At 41.3% G+C, this 14778-nt stretch overlaps 2 protein-coding genes across 4 annotated transcripts; both read right to left on the bottom strand.

Moving 5' to 3' along the window:
* Nucleotides 1–1023: 1023 nt before the first annotated feature.
* LOC110494750 (uncharacterized) lies at nt 1024–3297 on the bottom strand. Its single transcript, XM_021570081.3, has 2 exons — nt 3025–3297; nt 1024–2772 (listed from the first exon to the last, which is right to left on the bottom strand). Exons 1-2 carry the CDS (start codon nt 3197–3199, stop codon nt 1829–1831), a joined length of 1119 nt encoding a protein of 372 aa, XP_021425756.2. The 5' UTR covers nt 3200–3297; the 3' UTR covers nt 1024–1828.
* Nucleotides 3298–3576: 279 nt separating this feature from the next.
* On the bottom strand, nt 3577–14021 carry LOC110494749 (uncharacterized). 3 transcript variants are annotated; one of them, XM_036950796.2, is made up of 13 exons: nt 13514–14021; nt 12585–12979; nt 11066–11270; nt 10571–10702; nt 10415–10468; nt 10180–10303; nt 10030–10091; nt 6718–6766; nt 6517–6578; nt 6116–6315; nt 5941–6005; nt 5767–5864; nt 3577–5590 (listed from the first exon to the last, which is right to left on the bottom strand). In XM_036950796.2, the coding sequence occupies exons 1-13, from the start codon at nt 13680–13682 to the stop codon at nt 5397–5399; spliced, it is 1809 nt and encodes a 602-aa protein (XP_036806691.1). In that variant the 5' UTR covers nt 13683–14021; the 3' UTR covers nt 3577–5396. The 3 variants fall into 3 exon arrangements, with proteins under 3 accessions (XP_036806691.1, XP_036806692.1, XP_090062546.1); XM_036950797.2 differs by having other exon boundaries at nt 10589–10702; nt 13514–13948; XM_090206420.1 differs by lacking the exons at nt 3577–5590; nt 5767–5864; nt 5941–6005; ... (6 more) ...; nt 10571–10702; nt 11066–11270 and having other exon boundaries at nt 11699–12979; nt 13514–13948.
* Between the last annotated feature and the right edge of the window lie 757 nt (nt 14022–14778).

The following is a 14778-nucleotide window of genomic DNA, read 5'->3' as shown; positions in this document are numbered from 1 at the left end:
TTTTGTTGATTTCACATTTAATTCAGGTTAGATAAATACTCAGCCAAATGTAAATCAAAAGTACATGTTGAACTGAAATCTGTGCCCAGTGGGTTTTGTTGCTGAGAATTTACCTGCACCACACAATGCAGATGAGCTTTGTGATTTACATAAATTCACTGAAAACCCACAATAACATGTTAACAGCATTGCACTTTTCATCTAGCCTACTTTTGGCCATATTTCAAATGTTTTATGTATGTAAGTCTGGGACTGAAACAGATTACTTACTTAGTCTTTTTCATTCTGGGTGGGACAAGAGACTGCAACAATCTTCTGCCATTTGAGTCTGTCTTGTGCCCTGTCCCATGAGAGACCCATATATGATTTAGTTATTATTTGTAATAATGACAGACAGCTCAAAATCAAATCAACTAGGCTGAACTCAGGAGGAAGGCCTGTGCTTTCCATTACAGTGATGCTGAGGCTATCAACTAACATAGCATGAATACTCCACCTCATTTGACGCTGCTGTCTGCACAGCGGCAGTTATCGTTCTGATTAGCTCTATCGAGGGGAGGGGGTGTAATGGCTCAGCTTTATGATGGCATAATGATAAATAATAACACTGGTTAATGGGGTGATGATTGTCATGGTGATTGCCCCCCTGCAATGTCAAAGTTGAGACCCCTTGAAGTAAACTTATTTCTTGCACAAAGAAACGAATGAGCTAGGTAAGCACTGCCTTATTCAACTATGGCTCTATCATATGTCTAACATAGGAGGGACCCTACTAAAACCCTGGAATGTTTATGTATAAACTTCACAATAAGTTGGTTTCTAGATTTTACACTATGCTGCTAGGCAGGACCTATAAGGAAAATAATATTTAAAATTGTAACACTTTTGTGGAGAAATAATTCAAGTGTACCATCTAGTGTTCAAACATAGTATTACAACAACATTGGTGAGGACAGATTGTCTAATATGACCACTTGTTTTATTCAGTAACAGACATTCAGAAATAAACGTTCCCACACATACTTAATCAATATGACTGAGTTAGTTTATTTGCAAGAAGACCAATCAGCTCCAACTGGAATCATCACGAGAAAATCAAGGGAGATAACACCAAAATGAACATTATATTACTCTCTAACATAGTGTCACCTAGCAATACAGGGGATGAGCCCAGTCTTTTCATAGCATGTTATTAAGCAGCTCTCTTAAATACATTCAGATGTACGGTGCCTCAGTTATGGGTCCGAAACACATCATTGTTTACTCCATGTGTAACTCTGTGTTGTCTGTTCACACTGCTATGCTTTATCTTGGCTAGGTCGCAGTTGTAAATGAGAACTTGTTCTCAACTAGCCTACCTGGTTAAATAAAGGTGAAATAAATTAAATTAAATTTAAAAAATGACACATTCTATAATCCTCTAGTCTTACAATTAAATGTGAAATTTGTAGCACTGAAAATAAATGTCTTTATCTCTTTCTCTTCTCAATCGCTGGGCATTTTGAGAACAGAATGCTCTATCTAACCACGTAATTACCATTTTGAATTCAGACTGTGACAACAAAATGTGGAATTAGTCAAGGTGTATGAACACTTTGAGGTACTGTTACTGTAGAATTAGTAGCACTGAAAATAAGAAATGTATTTATTTATTTCTCTTCCCAAATGCTGGGCACTTTGAGAACAGTAGGCTCTGTCTATCTAGCCTCGTAATTACCAGACTGATTCTGTGGTAGCGAACCATTCATGTAAGCTTGTGAGATCAGTCGGTTTCCGAGGTTACTGTTTATCCACTCATGGGCTCTTTCCACTCCAAGTTATCATTATTCTACCTCCCTTGGATGTGAGTTCTGAGGTGTCCCTTGATCTGTCCAGACTGACTGAATCCTTTCCCACAGACAGGACAGGAGTAGGGTTTCTCCCCTGTGTGTACCCTCAGGTGGGCCTTCAGGTGGGCTGACTGGTTGAAGCGTTTACCACACACATGGCAGCGGTAAGGTCTCTCTCCTGTGTGAATTCGCTGGTGTTCCCTAAACTTCCCTGAGTAGCTGAAGCTTTTGCCACACACACCACAGTGAAAGGGCTTTTCCTTAGTGTGAGAACGCTGGTGGACCTTGAGGTAACTGGTAGAGGTGAATGACTTCCAACAGACTGTGCACATGATTTGCCTGTGACTAGTGTCACCACTGTGTGGTACTGTGTGGGATGGCATGTGTGCCTCCAGTTGGGATAGCTCACAGAACACGGCTCCACACTGAGTACATGAGTGTGTGTCTGTATCCTCCTCTGGTCTCTTTTCTAGATCTCTCAGAACAATAGGAACACTTTCTGTGTTCTCAGTGTTCTGACTTTGTGTTCTAAAAGAGTCTGGACTTACTTCAGAGACGGGCTGAGACTGAGGCGAGTCACTGGTTGGTTCTGATAGTGATACTCCATAGCCATCAGGTTCTGTTTTGATCTGTCCAGTTGTGTTGGTCAGTAGAGACTCCCTCACACTGTTCTCCACAGTTTTGGTTTGGGGAAGATGTGAAGGCTGAGGTCGGTCCTCATCATTTTTCACACAGGGAAGAGTAGATATGGAGTCTTCTTTGGTATCAGACTCCGGAACTTGAAGATGCTCTTCCTTCTGACTGGTTCCGAGTTCACCCTGTTCCTCTTTAATCTGTGTGGTCTCAAGGTCCTCCTGGCCCAGACTGGGGCTCGACTCCTCACAGTACTGCTGCTCAGGTGGACTTTGCTGCTCCGAGACACAAGACAGTATGGACTGAGGGGCTGAGAGGAAAAGACGACAACAGACAATGTAATGACAGCCTCCAAGGAATCATGAGACAGACTTTCATCAAGTAAATTACAAGAGACCAAGCCTACACTTTGGCTCGTGAAACGGGATGCTGTCTTCCCTATAGAGTACATTGTCAAATACAATTCGGGTGGGATCTTTAACACACTAGTTAGCTAGCTAAGCAAGATAAGGCCTAAATAAAATGGGAACTACACTAGCTACTTCGCTAGCTTGATACATACCCAGCGATAGAACCGGTGTGTTCAGTTGTCGTTTCAGGTATTTGTTCTCTCTCTTTGTCCGGGATATTTCTTCCTGGTACTCGGAGATTGTGTCTGCGACAACTCTTAGTATTTCCCCAGCAGCTTGCATGAGACGCTCAGTCAGATACACATTCAGATATTGTAATTTAGTCATCGTTGGACGATTTTAGGGGCAAAAGATCTTCCCGAAATACACGTAGAGCTTGTTGTCAAACATGCACGTTGCACTCTACGGAAATGACGTCAGCGCGCCAGACACGTATCGGCGCGTCTACCATAGAAATGGAAGAACGTATACTTGATCTTTTATCTTTATCGATTTCTATGAGCAGAATACGTATCATATCTTCAAACAAAGCGAGTATATCTTCTCAGTAAACATGAATAAATATGCAGCAAACGACATAACTTTCAGTTGTAATCTCTTTGATTTACAATCATGTTACATCGTCTACTTTACTATCCATTATACTACCTGCACACATTTTTCCCTTTCACCAAATATATTTAAACCACATACCACACGGTGGCTAACTCCAGGCATGCATTTTATTTAGAACCAGAAGTCAAGGCTTTGTACATTATAAAATACTACTTCCAATCATTCATTCCAAAAATTAATTTTCATAACTTAAAAAACGATTAAATTAATCCTAAATTCAAAAAGGCAAATAATGATGATAGATACAGTGCATGTATAATACATGTGAAACATTAAAGCGGAAGGTGGCTGAGGGTACATCAGGTAGGCCTACAGTACAGTAGGCGTTAGCCTGGATGCATGCCAGTCTGTCTCTTGCAATCTTCTTATGCAATTCTCATGTTTGGCTTGACAATGATAGCAATGGGCTTGTCAAGAACACAAACTGATCTGGGACCAGGCAGTACCTGTTTCAGTCCGTTTGGTACAGTATTCATTTTGGCACTATTTTTTTTAGATTTAGACTAATCTTAGTCAGTTTGACTAAATTATAATTAAGTCTCACTCACATTTTTGTTATTTGAATAATGATTTAGTATAGTTTTTCTTGTCAACTAAATGCCCGTTAGTCACATCACATTTGTATTGCCTCATTAACACATAGTAAACATAAATCAGACTCCCATGTGCATAAACATACATAGCCTTGTCCTACAAACATTTTTCTGCATAACATCCTATTGTCTTCCCAGCAGCAGAAATATGATAAACATATTTAAGTATTAACGGGCCATGTAAATTCCTAATTCAGCCTACATAGATATTACACATTACATAAAAAACAAACAGACACACAAGCGCAGGGAGGGATGGTGGGAGGAGAGAAAGGGAGGGGGCGAGGTACTATCACGTATTGACACAGTAGTGTGGGTTGCACCTCCGTCACATCATTGTTCTCACCATTTCCCAGATGCCACACTGATCTGGGGGGGGCAGGGGGGGGGTTAAATGACCATTTCACCCAGTGATGTAGTCAAGTCATTAAACCTCAAATCCCAATCGAGTCCCAAGTCCTCTGTGCTCAAGTTCGAGTCCCTATGGCTCCCGAGACCCAGTGCTCGAGTCCTGGTCCAAGTATTATGAGTCACATCTTTTGAAAGGTAAATCTCTCAAGCCATTTTCTCTGAGGAAAAGAGGGAGTCTTGGCTACAGAACCTGGCTATGAAATGCAGTGGGGAAAGTGGGAGGGTTGAGCGAGACTACAAATATCAAAGACAGCCTACTTTTCTAAACTCAAGGGAGCTAGACTGTTGTTTCACTATTAAACTCAACACTGCTATTGTTTTTCATTTCATAAAGCAGCTTGTGTTTCTTAACCAGACAAAGGGTAGCTAACCAGAAGGCTGGTGGTGACTGGTTAGCTACGAGGAAGCAAGAGAGTCGCCTGAGCGATGTGTATAATCGAAGGTCTGTCCACACTCATCGCTTGCTCCCCCCCCCAGCTCACCAGGTGATGTGGCAAGTCCTTCCCACTGCTAATATTAATTGTGCTTATCACAGAAAAGCTCTCAATCTCTCCAAAAACTATTGTCCAGTCCACTTATCTGATTTTAGTCAGATCCTTTATTCTCGTCCAGTTTTAGTCAACTGGAATGAAATATCCTTTTAGTTTATTTCTAGTAATTTTTCTGGGTCTATTTATTCAGTTATAGTCTTGTCAATTGCCACTGAAAAATAGGTGCTTGCTGAATATTTTAGTCACTATTTTTGTTGACGAAATTAACACTGGTTTGGTAACTACTAGTGAATATGACCCAGGTAGAGTAGGAAGGTAGCCTGGGTACCAGTCTGTGCTATCATCCCACTCCTTGGCATGACAATAATAGCACAAACAGACTGGTACGCAGGCTAGAAGGAAGGTGTCCAGGCATTAATAGTCTTGCTCCTGTTTGATGTTGATGTGTTGTTGGATGTGTTGCTGTCTCTGGGTATGGGGGACCTGGGGTGACTGTCTGGGGGGTCTGCCTCCTCCTCCGCGTCGGTCTGGGGCGTACTTCAGTACGTTGGCCATCAGGTGCATCACAGCAGACTCTGTGGCGTACGGGTGGGTGATCATGATGCTGTCTGAAAGATTCAGAGAGGAGAGAACACAAGATCAGTGGACATTCAATCACATTAAAACGAGGCATCAACAAGGAATACATGTAATACTTCTGCAGTAAAATGATCGTCATCATCGTGGTCTGACAGACTTTCAGATCGAAACATTGAAATTAACTATTGAGTCGGGTAACTCTTACCAATAATGATTTTACTGAGGGAGTGTGTGAGAAAACTCTTCTTGGTTCCTTTCCTTCCTTTCATGTTGAAGGTACTCATCAGTTCATTGGTCATCAGCCTAAGAAGAGAACAGAGTCCGTATTTCAGCATTCCAAAAGTGTGTGTGTGTGTGTGTGTGTGTGTCCAGTACCCACCTCTCCATCACCCTGGTGACATTTTCCCTCAAGGTGTTCCCACCGATCCTGCTCAGGAACTGTTTCTGAGAAACATACAAACAAAGACAACTAGTTATTTTGTGTACGTTGGGGTTCCAACAACACTGTCATTGTAATGCTAGCTTATCACTCAATGCTCTGCAGATCCACGTACCATCTGGGCAGCGACCTCAGGAGGCTCTAGAACTTTCTCCAGGTTGGCCATGTCCTCGTAGGTTCTGCACACGTCAAAATGGAAATCTGTTCCAGAACCCCTAGAACCACCCCAGTGTTCTAGAACTCCCACCCTTCCTCCTAGATCCCACACTGACTGTCTGATGTCCACCAGCAGACCCAGGACCTGCTCCTGGAACTCTGGAGATGGAAGAGTCACAATGTGGTACAATGTAATCTTTATTGGTTCCCAGATTAAAATTAAACCTACACCTGGATTGAAATGCATGCTAATGGAGCTTTTAAATCCTGAAATAGGCGTAATCTGGGTCCGTGAACCAGGCCATTATGCATTTGTGTGTGACTGACCAGATTGATTAAATAAATAAAGAGAATACTCACGGTCATTTGGAAGAGGAAAACTTTGGGTTGAATTCAGCAGGTTTCCCATCATATCCTGTCCACTGTAAACACACAAAACATTTTTCAAAAAGGGAGGATACTTAATTCCACAGCACTTACATCAGAGTGTGTTGTTACTTCCTATCCATCTGCCTTGGCATTAGTAATGCAAAGGTTACATTGTTGAGCTGCAGCACATACCTTAGGAATGTTCCCTCTCTGGACTGAGAGGTTGGAAAAACAGAATCCCCTAAAAAAAAGAAAGTGGAAATACCAAAGAAGTAATTCACATATAGTAGGATTATGTATTCTCTTACAACTATATACAATTGAGTAAAACTTGTAACGTATTAATATATATTGTTAAGCGTATTACGGCCATTAAAATCTCAGCTATTAACAGTAATAACAAAGGGGTTAGAAAACAACAAAAGGGTGTCATTGTACGCTGATGAACCTCTCCATTTGCCCTTTCAAGCCAATGTTGAGATGTCTAGGGTTTCTTTTGGAATACTCAGATTTTTAAATGTGCAGTTTTAACCTGCCTCGTGTTTTTGTAAAATCTTCTAGAAAATGTCAATTAAAAAATATCCTGCTTATTAGAAAGGGTTACTGTGAAATGTATTATATAGATTCTTGCAAGATGAATGTTCTCATTAAAAAATGATTTAATGTATACTTTTAATTCTCCTAAGTGTTTTGCTTATCATTAGAATTGTTGTTTCAATAAGTCTTGTGTGACTCCCATTTTGTAAATAGGACTGGTGGCGTTATGTCACACAGCTAACAAAAATATGTGGAAATGTCTGCTCTACCCAAAATTACAACCAACTAATTGCAGAATTACCGCAAAAATGTAAGAGGAAAGTGGAAGGGGGAAAAAAGTAGGGAACTTGTCTGCCGGCCCTGCATTAAAGACAATAATTGGTTAAAGAAAATCGAGATAAATAAAAAAAAGTATACCAGTTTCATTTAAGGACCAACAATTTTACAGCTGTACCAAAAGAGTTGGGAAGAGATTTGACGAAATCAATTTATGAACTGATACACAAAATGACGCCAGATTCAAAACTTAGAATTTTTATATTTAAATTATGCAAAATTCTTGCAACCAATAGAATGTTATATATATTGGGGATACAACCTTCCCAGCTCTGCGGATTTAGCTGCGAAGAGACAGAATCATTAGATAATTTGTTTTGGTACTATGTAGCTTGTTGATGGTCGCAGGTCCAGCAATGGCTGAAGAATTGCAACATTTTCCTGGAGCTAACTATGCAGATAGCACTACTGGGTGATCTGAAAAGTCACAGTCAAAAATCGGTCAATAATATAATAATACTTTTAGCAAAAAAAAGTATTTTTAATTTACAATCTGTAGAAATTATGAGAATTAGAAAGGTTCAAAACTTGTGAAACATCACAACACAGTTGAAAAATATATGGCAAATAATAATCCAATATGGTTGGTGTTAAGAGATAGATGGGAGGGGTTGAATGAAGATGAAGGTTGGAATAATAACAAGATAACTAATGTCAAACATACTGTCTGTAAAACGCATATGGATTCTGAACTTTAGTGAAAGAAATAGATGGGAGATTGAGGTTAGAGGAAGGACAGGAGAAAAAACAAACAACTATTGTAAAATAAACCTGTGCCCATAAAATGTATATAGTGTGTATAAGCTGGTAGTAGAAGACTAAGCGTTAGGGGAGGGGTGGTAGAGTTAGAAAGTAATAAAGGAAAATATATATATTTTTAAAAGGTGTATATATATACAGTACCAGTCAAATGTTTGGACACACCTACTCATTCAAGGGTTTTTCTTTATTTTTACTATTTTCTACATTGTAAAATAATAGTGAAGACATCAAAGCTATGACATCACACATATGGTATCATGTAGTAACCAAAAAAAAGTGTTGAACAAATCAAAAACATATACTATATTTTAGATTCTTCAAAAGTAGCCACCCTTTGCCTTGATGACAGCTTTGCACACTCTTGGCATTCTCTCCACCAGCTTAATGAGGAATGATTTTCCAACATTCTTGAAGGAGTTCCCACATATACGGAGCACTTGTTGGCTGCTTTTCCTTCACCCTGCGGTCCAACTCATCCCACACCATCTCGATTGGGTTGAGGTCGGGTGATTGTGGAGGCCAGGTCATCTGATGCAGCACTTCCATCACTCTCCTTCTTGGTCAAATTGCCCTAACACTGCCTGGAAGTGTATTTTGGGTCATTGTAAAACAAATGACAGTCCCACTAAGCGCAAACCAGATGGGATGACGTATCGCTGCAGAATGCTGTGGTAGACATGCTAATTAAGTATGCCTTGAATTCGAAATAAATCACAGACAGTGTCACCAGCAAAGCAGCCCCACGCCATCATACCTCCTCCTCCATGCTTCACGGTGGGAACCACACATGCGGAGATCATCTGTTCACCTACTTACTCTGCGTCTTAGAAAGACACGGCAGTTGGAACCAAAAAAACTCAAATTTGGACTCTTCAGACCAAAGGTCTAATGTCCATTGCTCGTGTTTCTTTGCCCACGAGAGTCTCTTCTTATTGGTGTCCTTTAGTCGTGGTTTCTTTGCAGTACTTCAACCATGAAGGCCTGATTCTCCTCGGAACAGTTGATGTTGAGATATGTCTGTTACTTGAACTCTGCAAAGCATTTATTTGGGCTGCAATCTGAGGTGCAGTTAACTCTAATGAACTTATCCTCTGCAGCAGAGGTAACTCTGGGTCATCCTTTCCTGTGGCGGTCCTCATGAGACCCAGTTTCATCATAGCGCTTGATGGGTTTTGCAACTGCACTTAAAGAAATTTTCAAAGCTCTTAAAATGTTCCGGATTGACTGACCTTCATGTCTTAAAGTAATGATGGACTGTTGTTCCTCTTTGCTTATTTGAGCTGTTCTTATCATAATATGGACTTGGTATTTTACCAAATAGGGCTATCTTCTGTATACCACCCCTACCTTGTCACAACACAATGGATTGTCTCAAACGTATTAGAAAGGAAAGAAATTCCACAAATGTACATTTAACAAGGCACACCTGTTAATTGAAATGCATTCCAGGTAACGACCTCATGAAGCTGGTTGAGAGAATGCCAAGAGTGTGCAAAGCTGTCATCAACACCACGGGTGGCTACTTTGATGAATCTCAAATATATTTTGATTTGTTTAACACTTTTTTGGTTACTACATGATGTGTTATTTCATAGTTTTGATGCCTTCACAATAATTCTACAATGTAGGAAATAGTAAAAATAAAGAAAAACCCTTGAATGAGTAGTTGTCCAAACTTTTGACTGGTACTGTACTTATATGTATTTATGTGCAAATAAATATATTGGGACTTGGAAGTGATGTTGCTTCCATCAATGTAATCTATTTGCAATTTTAAAGCTGATCTACCCCCTAAAAAACATATAATAAAATAACCCTCCTTTGGGCAACATTCGCACAGGACCATTAGACAGCCTTTGTTTCTCTCACATGCGTCAGAAGAGTGTGGTCCCTCTATGAGGTAGCTCTCCTTGTTGAGTGCGTCATCAAGGCTGTAATAACAACAAAAGAGATTGATCAGAACTGACATAGAACACTTGTGTGACAAACCAATGGACCGGTAGATGCAGTGAAACTTGCCCTCTGAGCTCAGACGGATCCAGCTGAGGTTCTGCTTCTAGAGCTCCAGAACTCTCCTCCAGGGTTCCAGATTTCGTCATCACTCTCCTCTTCAGAGGAGGAGAGTTTGAGGATCCTGACACACCTTTGGATAAACAGGCAATGAGTACAGCTACAGAATTGTGTTCCATACATATGGCTAGTTTAGTGAAAGTACAACACGGTGGCCCAATACATTCTCTAAGGATTCTGTCACCTGTGTGTATCCTTCCATCTCCACTGGGTCCTCCTTGAGGTATCTGATCAGTGCCTTTTGTAAAAGTTGATGGAAATCAAATGTTCGTCAAACACACTGTCCTACAGAAGCAATCCTAATTTATCAATGTCTATGTTAAGGCTATCTCACACTGACCGGTAACGTGCCCCTCACCCGTCCTCCTCTTCCTCCTCCTCCTCTTCTTCTTTTGCGTGTTGGGCTCACTGTCTCCGTTGTCAGTGAGCTCATCACTGGACCTACTGTAGCCTTCACACTCTTCCAGAGATTCTGAAACCATACAGGGTAGCTCGATCTCAGATTCAGGCTACAGCAAAATTAAGGCAGTTCTATACAATTAAAAACATTACATTACACAACAGATTTCTCAACACATTAAGAGTGTAGCTGCAGCTTCCCTGAGAGCATTCTGAGAATTGGTAGTTTGGCACAAATAGAGTTAAAGAGGGATATGGGATCATGAAACAGTTATTCTTTCAGTCACTGGGGTGACACACTACAAGGAGCTTATTTACATTGCACATGTATTACTGCACTTGATTTTCTGAGAACTTTAGGGGAAGTTATTTAAACATCAAACATAACCACTAAAAACTCAACATCATGTACGTGGTAGGTAAGATGCTTCAGTACCTGAGAATAGTTTGACTTTAACAAGGTCATATGTCGTCCAATTGGCTCCTGGCTTGTGTCTCTCTTTCAGAGCCTTCCTCCCATTGGCTGGAGGCCACAGGACCTTCCTGCCCACCACCCAGGTACTGGGAACCACACCCTCCACCTCCTCCTGGCCTTCCCTCCACACCGCACAGCACCAGAAGTCATCCGTGTTTTCATAGTCCTGGAACCCACATAAGGAAGAAAGGATAAACATGCACTCTTTCATGTTTATTATATTTGTTACCAATGGTTTTTCATTTTCAGGTAGAACATCACATAATTCAGGCAGTTGAGGGGGTACGAGACCAGAGTAGTTGTTTGTTGACAACATCCTGTCCCCAGGATAGATTCTATGTTCTATTGTTCTACAAAGTTCTAGAGTTCTACATACTGAGCTCGACTAAATTCATATTTTAAGTCATCCGACTTAGCTGATTTTCAGCAGTTATGAAGCTCTCCCGCTTTGGAGGGTTGCTTCTTTCCGTTGAATCACCAGCTTCGCTCATTCACCCAACTTTTCACCTTCTAACATCTTCTTGACATCTAATGTTTTGAGGGACGACAATCATCCAAACCTCCACCACTAAATAAAAACGAAAAATCTGATGGTTTGTTTCAAGAATTCTGACATTTATTTACCAAAATACACAACACAACAATGTCCAAAACATCCCATTTACATCCAACTGCCCAATAACTATTTTCACCAAAATCACACGTTGGTTTCATGCTTTAAAAATACAATAAGTAGTTTGGATGTTTATGTCCATTGACTTCCAAAATGTATATCAGAAAATTCTGTTTCAGTACTTGTAGGCGTAACAATGTAAAAATACCTTTTGACAATTGCTTTACATAGACAATGCCATTTAGGTAAAATGCTTGATTAGACACATTATTATAAATAGTTAGTCTAAACTCATAAATAGCTAGCCTAAACATTTTCAAATCATTTCCTACACTGAAATGGATTTGAAATGGAGTTATAACCCCTATCCTGTACATTTCCACTTAAACATCTACCGCATCTCCCTCATAGGCCTGGTAGGAACATCCTGTCCCTAGAATGTGTTACAAGGTGTCTTTTCACCTTGTTGGACTGACTGAAGCTCTTCCCACAGACGGGACAACTGAACGGTTTCTCACCTGTGTGGACTCTCAGGTGTACCGTCAGGTGTGCGGTCTGATTGAACCGTTTTCTACAGATATGGCACTGATAGGGCTTCTCCCCTGTGTGAATCCTCTGGTGACCTTTCAACCTTCCCGACGAGCTAAAGGACTTACCACACAAGCCACAAAGAAATTGCTTCTCTTTCATGTGCATCTGCATGTGTGCGTTTAAATGGCCCATATGTCTACAGGGTTTCCCACACACCTTGCAACACAATGCTGTGTTGTGGTGATTTTGAAGGGACTGTTCCATGTGTAGTGGTATCTGTAGCGCCTCAAACCCTGACAGTAGTCCTTCACCACCTTCCACCCCCATCATACTTACACTGTTCTCACTATGTGCTGCCGAAAGGTCAAGGTTCACTGACGAAGAGAATGTATTGGGGTCACTTGACGGATCAAATGGACAAACACCCAGTCCTTCAGTCTCTGTTTTGATTGGTTTGGATGTTGATGAGCTGGACAGAGAGCCTCCCTCTCTACTCTCCCCGGTGAGAGTTTGGAACTGACTGAGTGAGGTGTGTTGAGGTGTGTTCTGATCATAGTCATCATTTCCATTGGAAGGAGTGAATATAGACTGAGAGTCCGGTCCTCTAAACTCATTTTCCTCCTTCCTGGTCCTTCTCTCCTGTTTCTCCATAGTCTGCCTTGGCTCTGGTTCCTGCTTTTGCCCAATGCCTCCCTCCTCCTCAGATTCTACAGGAGCAAAGGGCTCTCGGTCTGAAAGTCAAGGAGGGAAAATGTAGTGTCGTTAGCAAAGCACCTTTACTTGAGCTATCACGACCTGCTACCACACAGTTCTGAGTTTGAGTAGCTAGCTATTGAGGAACAGAATAGACAGAATGTACTGACAACTATGTTATTTTCAAATAACATTTTTCGTAACTGGTTAGGAGAGCATTTTCCCTAAACCTTTTCCTAACCTTAACCTCAGTCTCCTAACCTGCTACGAAAAAGTCACTTCCTTATCGACGTGGCGTGAAAAGAGTGTTTCTCGATTTTCTAGCCATGAATGCTAACGTTAGCTAGCCGTCTCTCTGACTGCAGAAAACAAAGATACAGTAGCTACATTAGCTAACACGCCAAGCTAGCCACTGGCATATGACACAGTCATAGTTGGTTAGCTAAAACAAAGCACATTCATAACGGCATATTTCAGAACAAATACATAGCTAGCTACATAATGTATGCTCATTATCCTCGTTAGCGCAGTTTGCTATTCAAATAACGTAGTTAGCTAGCTACATTACCAACCTGGCCATGGAATCCCAAACTTGCGTCTCAATTGATCATTCTCTCTCTTTCCCTGGATGATTTCTTCTTGGTATTCTAATATTGTCTCTTCCACTTGCTTATATATCTCTTGGGCGGCTAACATCAAACGTTCGGTCAAAAATACATTTAAAAACTGTAATTTGGTCATTTTGAGGGTCGATGGCAGCCGGGGCACATCCACCCTAAATAAACACAATAAACCAAACGGTTTTTGAGAATGTGACGCTTTCTGGTGACGCAATCAGAAAATGACTCGCGGTTACAATATGTACATCTGCCGCGTTCATCAACGCCTGGGAACTCGAAAATCTGGGGAGGAGAAATCGTTGTGAATGGTCAAACAACTCGGGAATCCAAGTCAGAAACTCGGGTATCTTTCTAGAGCTCCGCCTTCCCGACTAGAAAATCAACGACGTCATAATTTGAACTGTTTTTTTTTTCTTTCTCCTGAGTTCCCAGTTGTCTTGAAAGTGTAACCGGTGTGAAATGGCTAGCTAGTTAGCGGGGTGCGCGCTAAAACAGTTTCAATTGGTGACGTCACTCGCTCTGAGACCTTGAAGTAGTTGTTCCCTTTGCTCTGCAAGGGCCGCGGCTTTTGTGGAACTACGGGTAACGATGCTTCGTGGGAGGCAGTTGTTGATGTGTGCTGAGGAGCCCTGGAAGGGGCGAGGAGAGGGACGGAAGCAATACTACTACATTGGTGCCGTGACCCGGATCACTGGTTGCTGCGGAAAAGGAGGAGGTCAAAAGGGGGGTGACTGTAACCGGTGTGAAATGGCTAGCTAGTTAGCGGGGTGCGCGCTAATAGAGTTTCAATTGGTGACGTCACTCGCTCTGAGACCTTTAAGTAGTTGTCCCCTTGCTCTGCAAGGGCCGTGGCTTTTGTGGAACGATGGGTAACGATGCTTCGTGGGAGGCATTTTCTGATGTGTGCAGAGGGTCCTTGGTTCGAGCCCTGGAAGGGGCAAGGAGAGGGACGGAAGAAATACTGTTACAAAAGCACCATAACTAGAGAAACTAGGGCAGCTAAAATCAAATAATTGTATCATCTGAGACAAATCAATCAACATATGGATTAAAATAGTTGATTAATTGACACATCTGTTCCAGCATGTACACTGAACAAAAATATAAACAATTTTAGTGAGTTACAGTTCATATAAGTAAATCAGTCAATTTAAATAAATTCATTAGGCCAAAATCTATGGATTTCACAAGAATTGGCATGTGCGCAGCCATGGGTG

Source organism: Oncorhynchus mykiss, chromosome 17 (assembly GCF_057628025.1).
Source record: "Oncorhynchus mykiss isolate SJ-2025 chromosome 17, ASM5762802v1, whole genome shotgun sequence".
Lineage (NCBI taxonomy): Eukaryota > Metazoa > Chordata > Actinopteri > Salmoniformes > Salmonidae > Oncorhynchus > Oncorhynchus mykiss.
The sequence above is the reverse complement of the archived record's forward strand: the minus strand, read 5'-3'. Positions and strand labels throughout refer to the sequence as shown.

What these genes read in the sequence shown, in the direction of transcription:
- LOC110494749 (XM_036950796.2), bottom strand. Translation starts at nt 13,682, where the DNA reads ATGACCAAATTACAGTTTTTAAATGTATTTTTGACCGAACGTTTGATG. An exon ending in AGATGGAAGGATACACACAG is followed by an intron (nt 10,304 to 10,414) that starts GTGACAGAATCC and finishes GTTTATCCAAAG; the next exon opens with GTGTGTCAGGATCCTCAAAC. An exon ending in CCTCAGTAAAATCATTATTG is followed by an intron (nt 5,591 to 5,766) that starts GTAAGAGTTACC and finishes TGAATCTTTCAG; the next exon opens with ACAGCATCATGATCACCCAC.
- LOC110494750 (XM_021570081.3), bottom strand. Translation starts at nt 3,199, where the DNA reads ATGACTAAATTACAATATCTGAATGTGTATCTGACTGAGCGTCTCATG. An exon ending in CACACCGGTTCTATCGCTGG is followed by an intron (nt 2,773 to 3,024) that starts GTATGTATCAAG and finishes TTTTCCTCTCAG; the next exon opens with CCCCTCAGTCCATACTGTCT.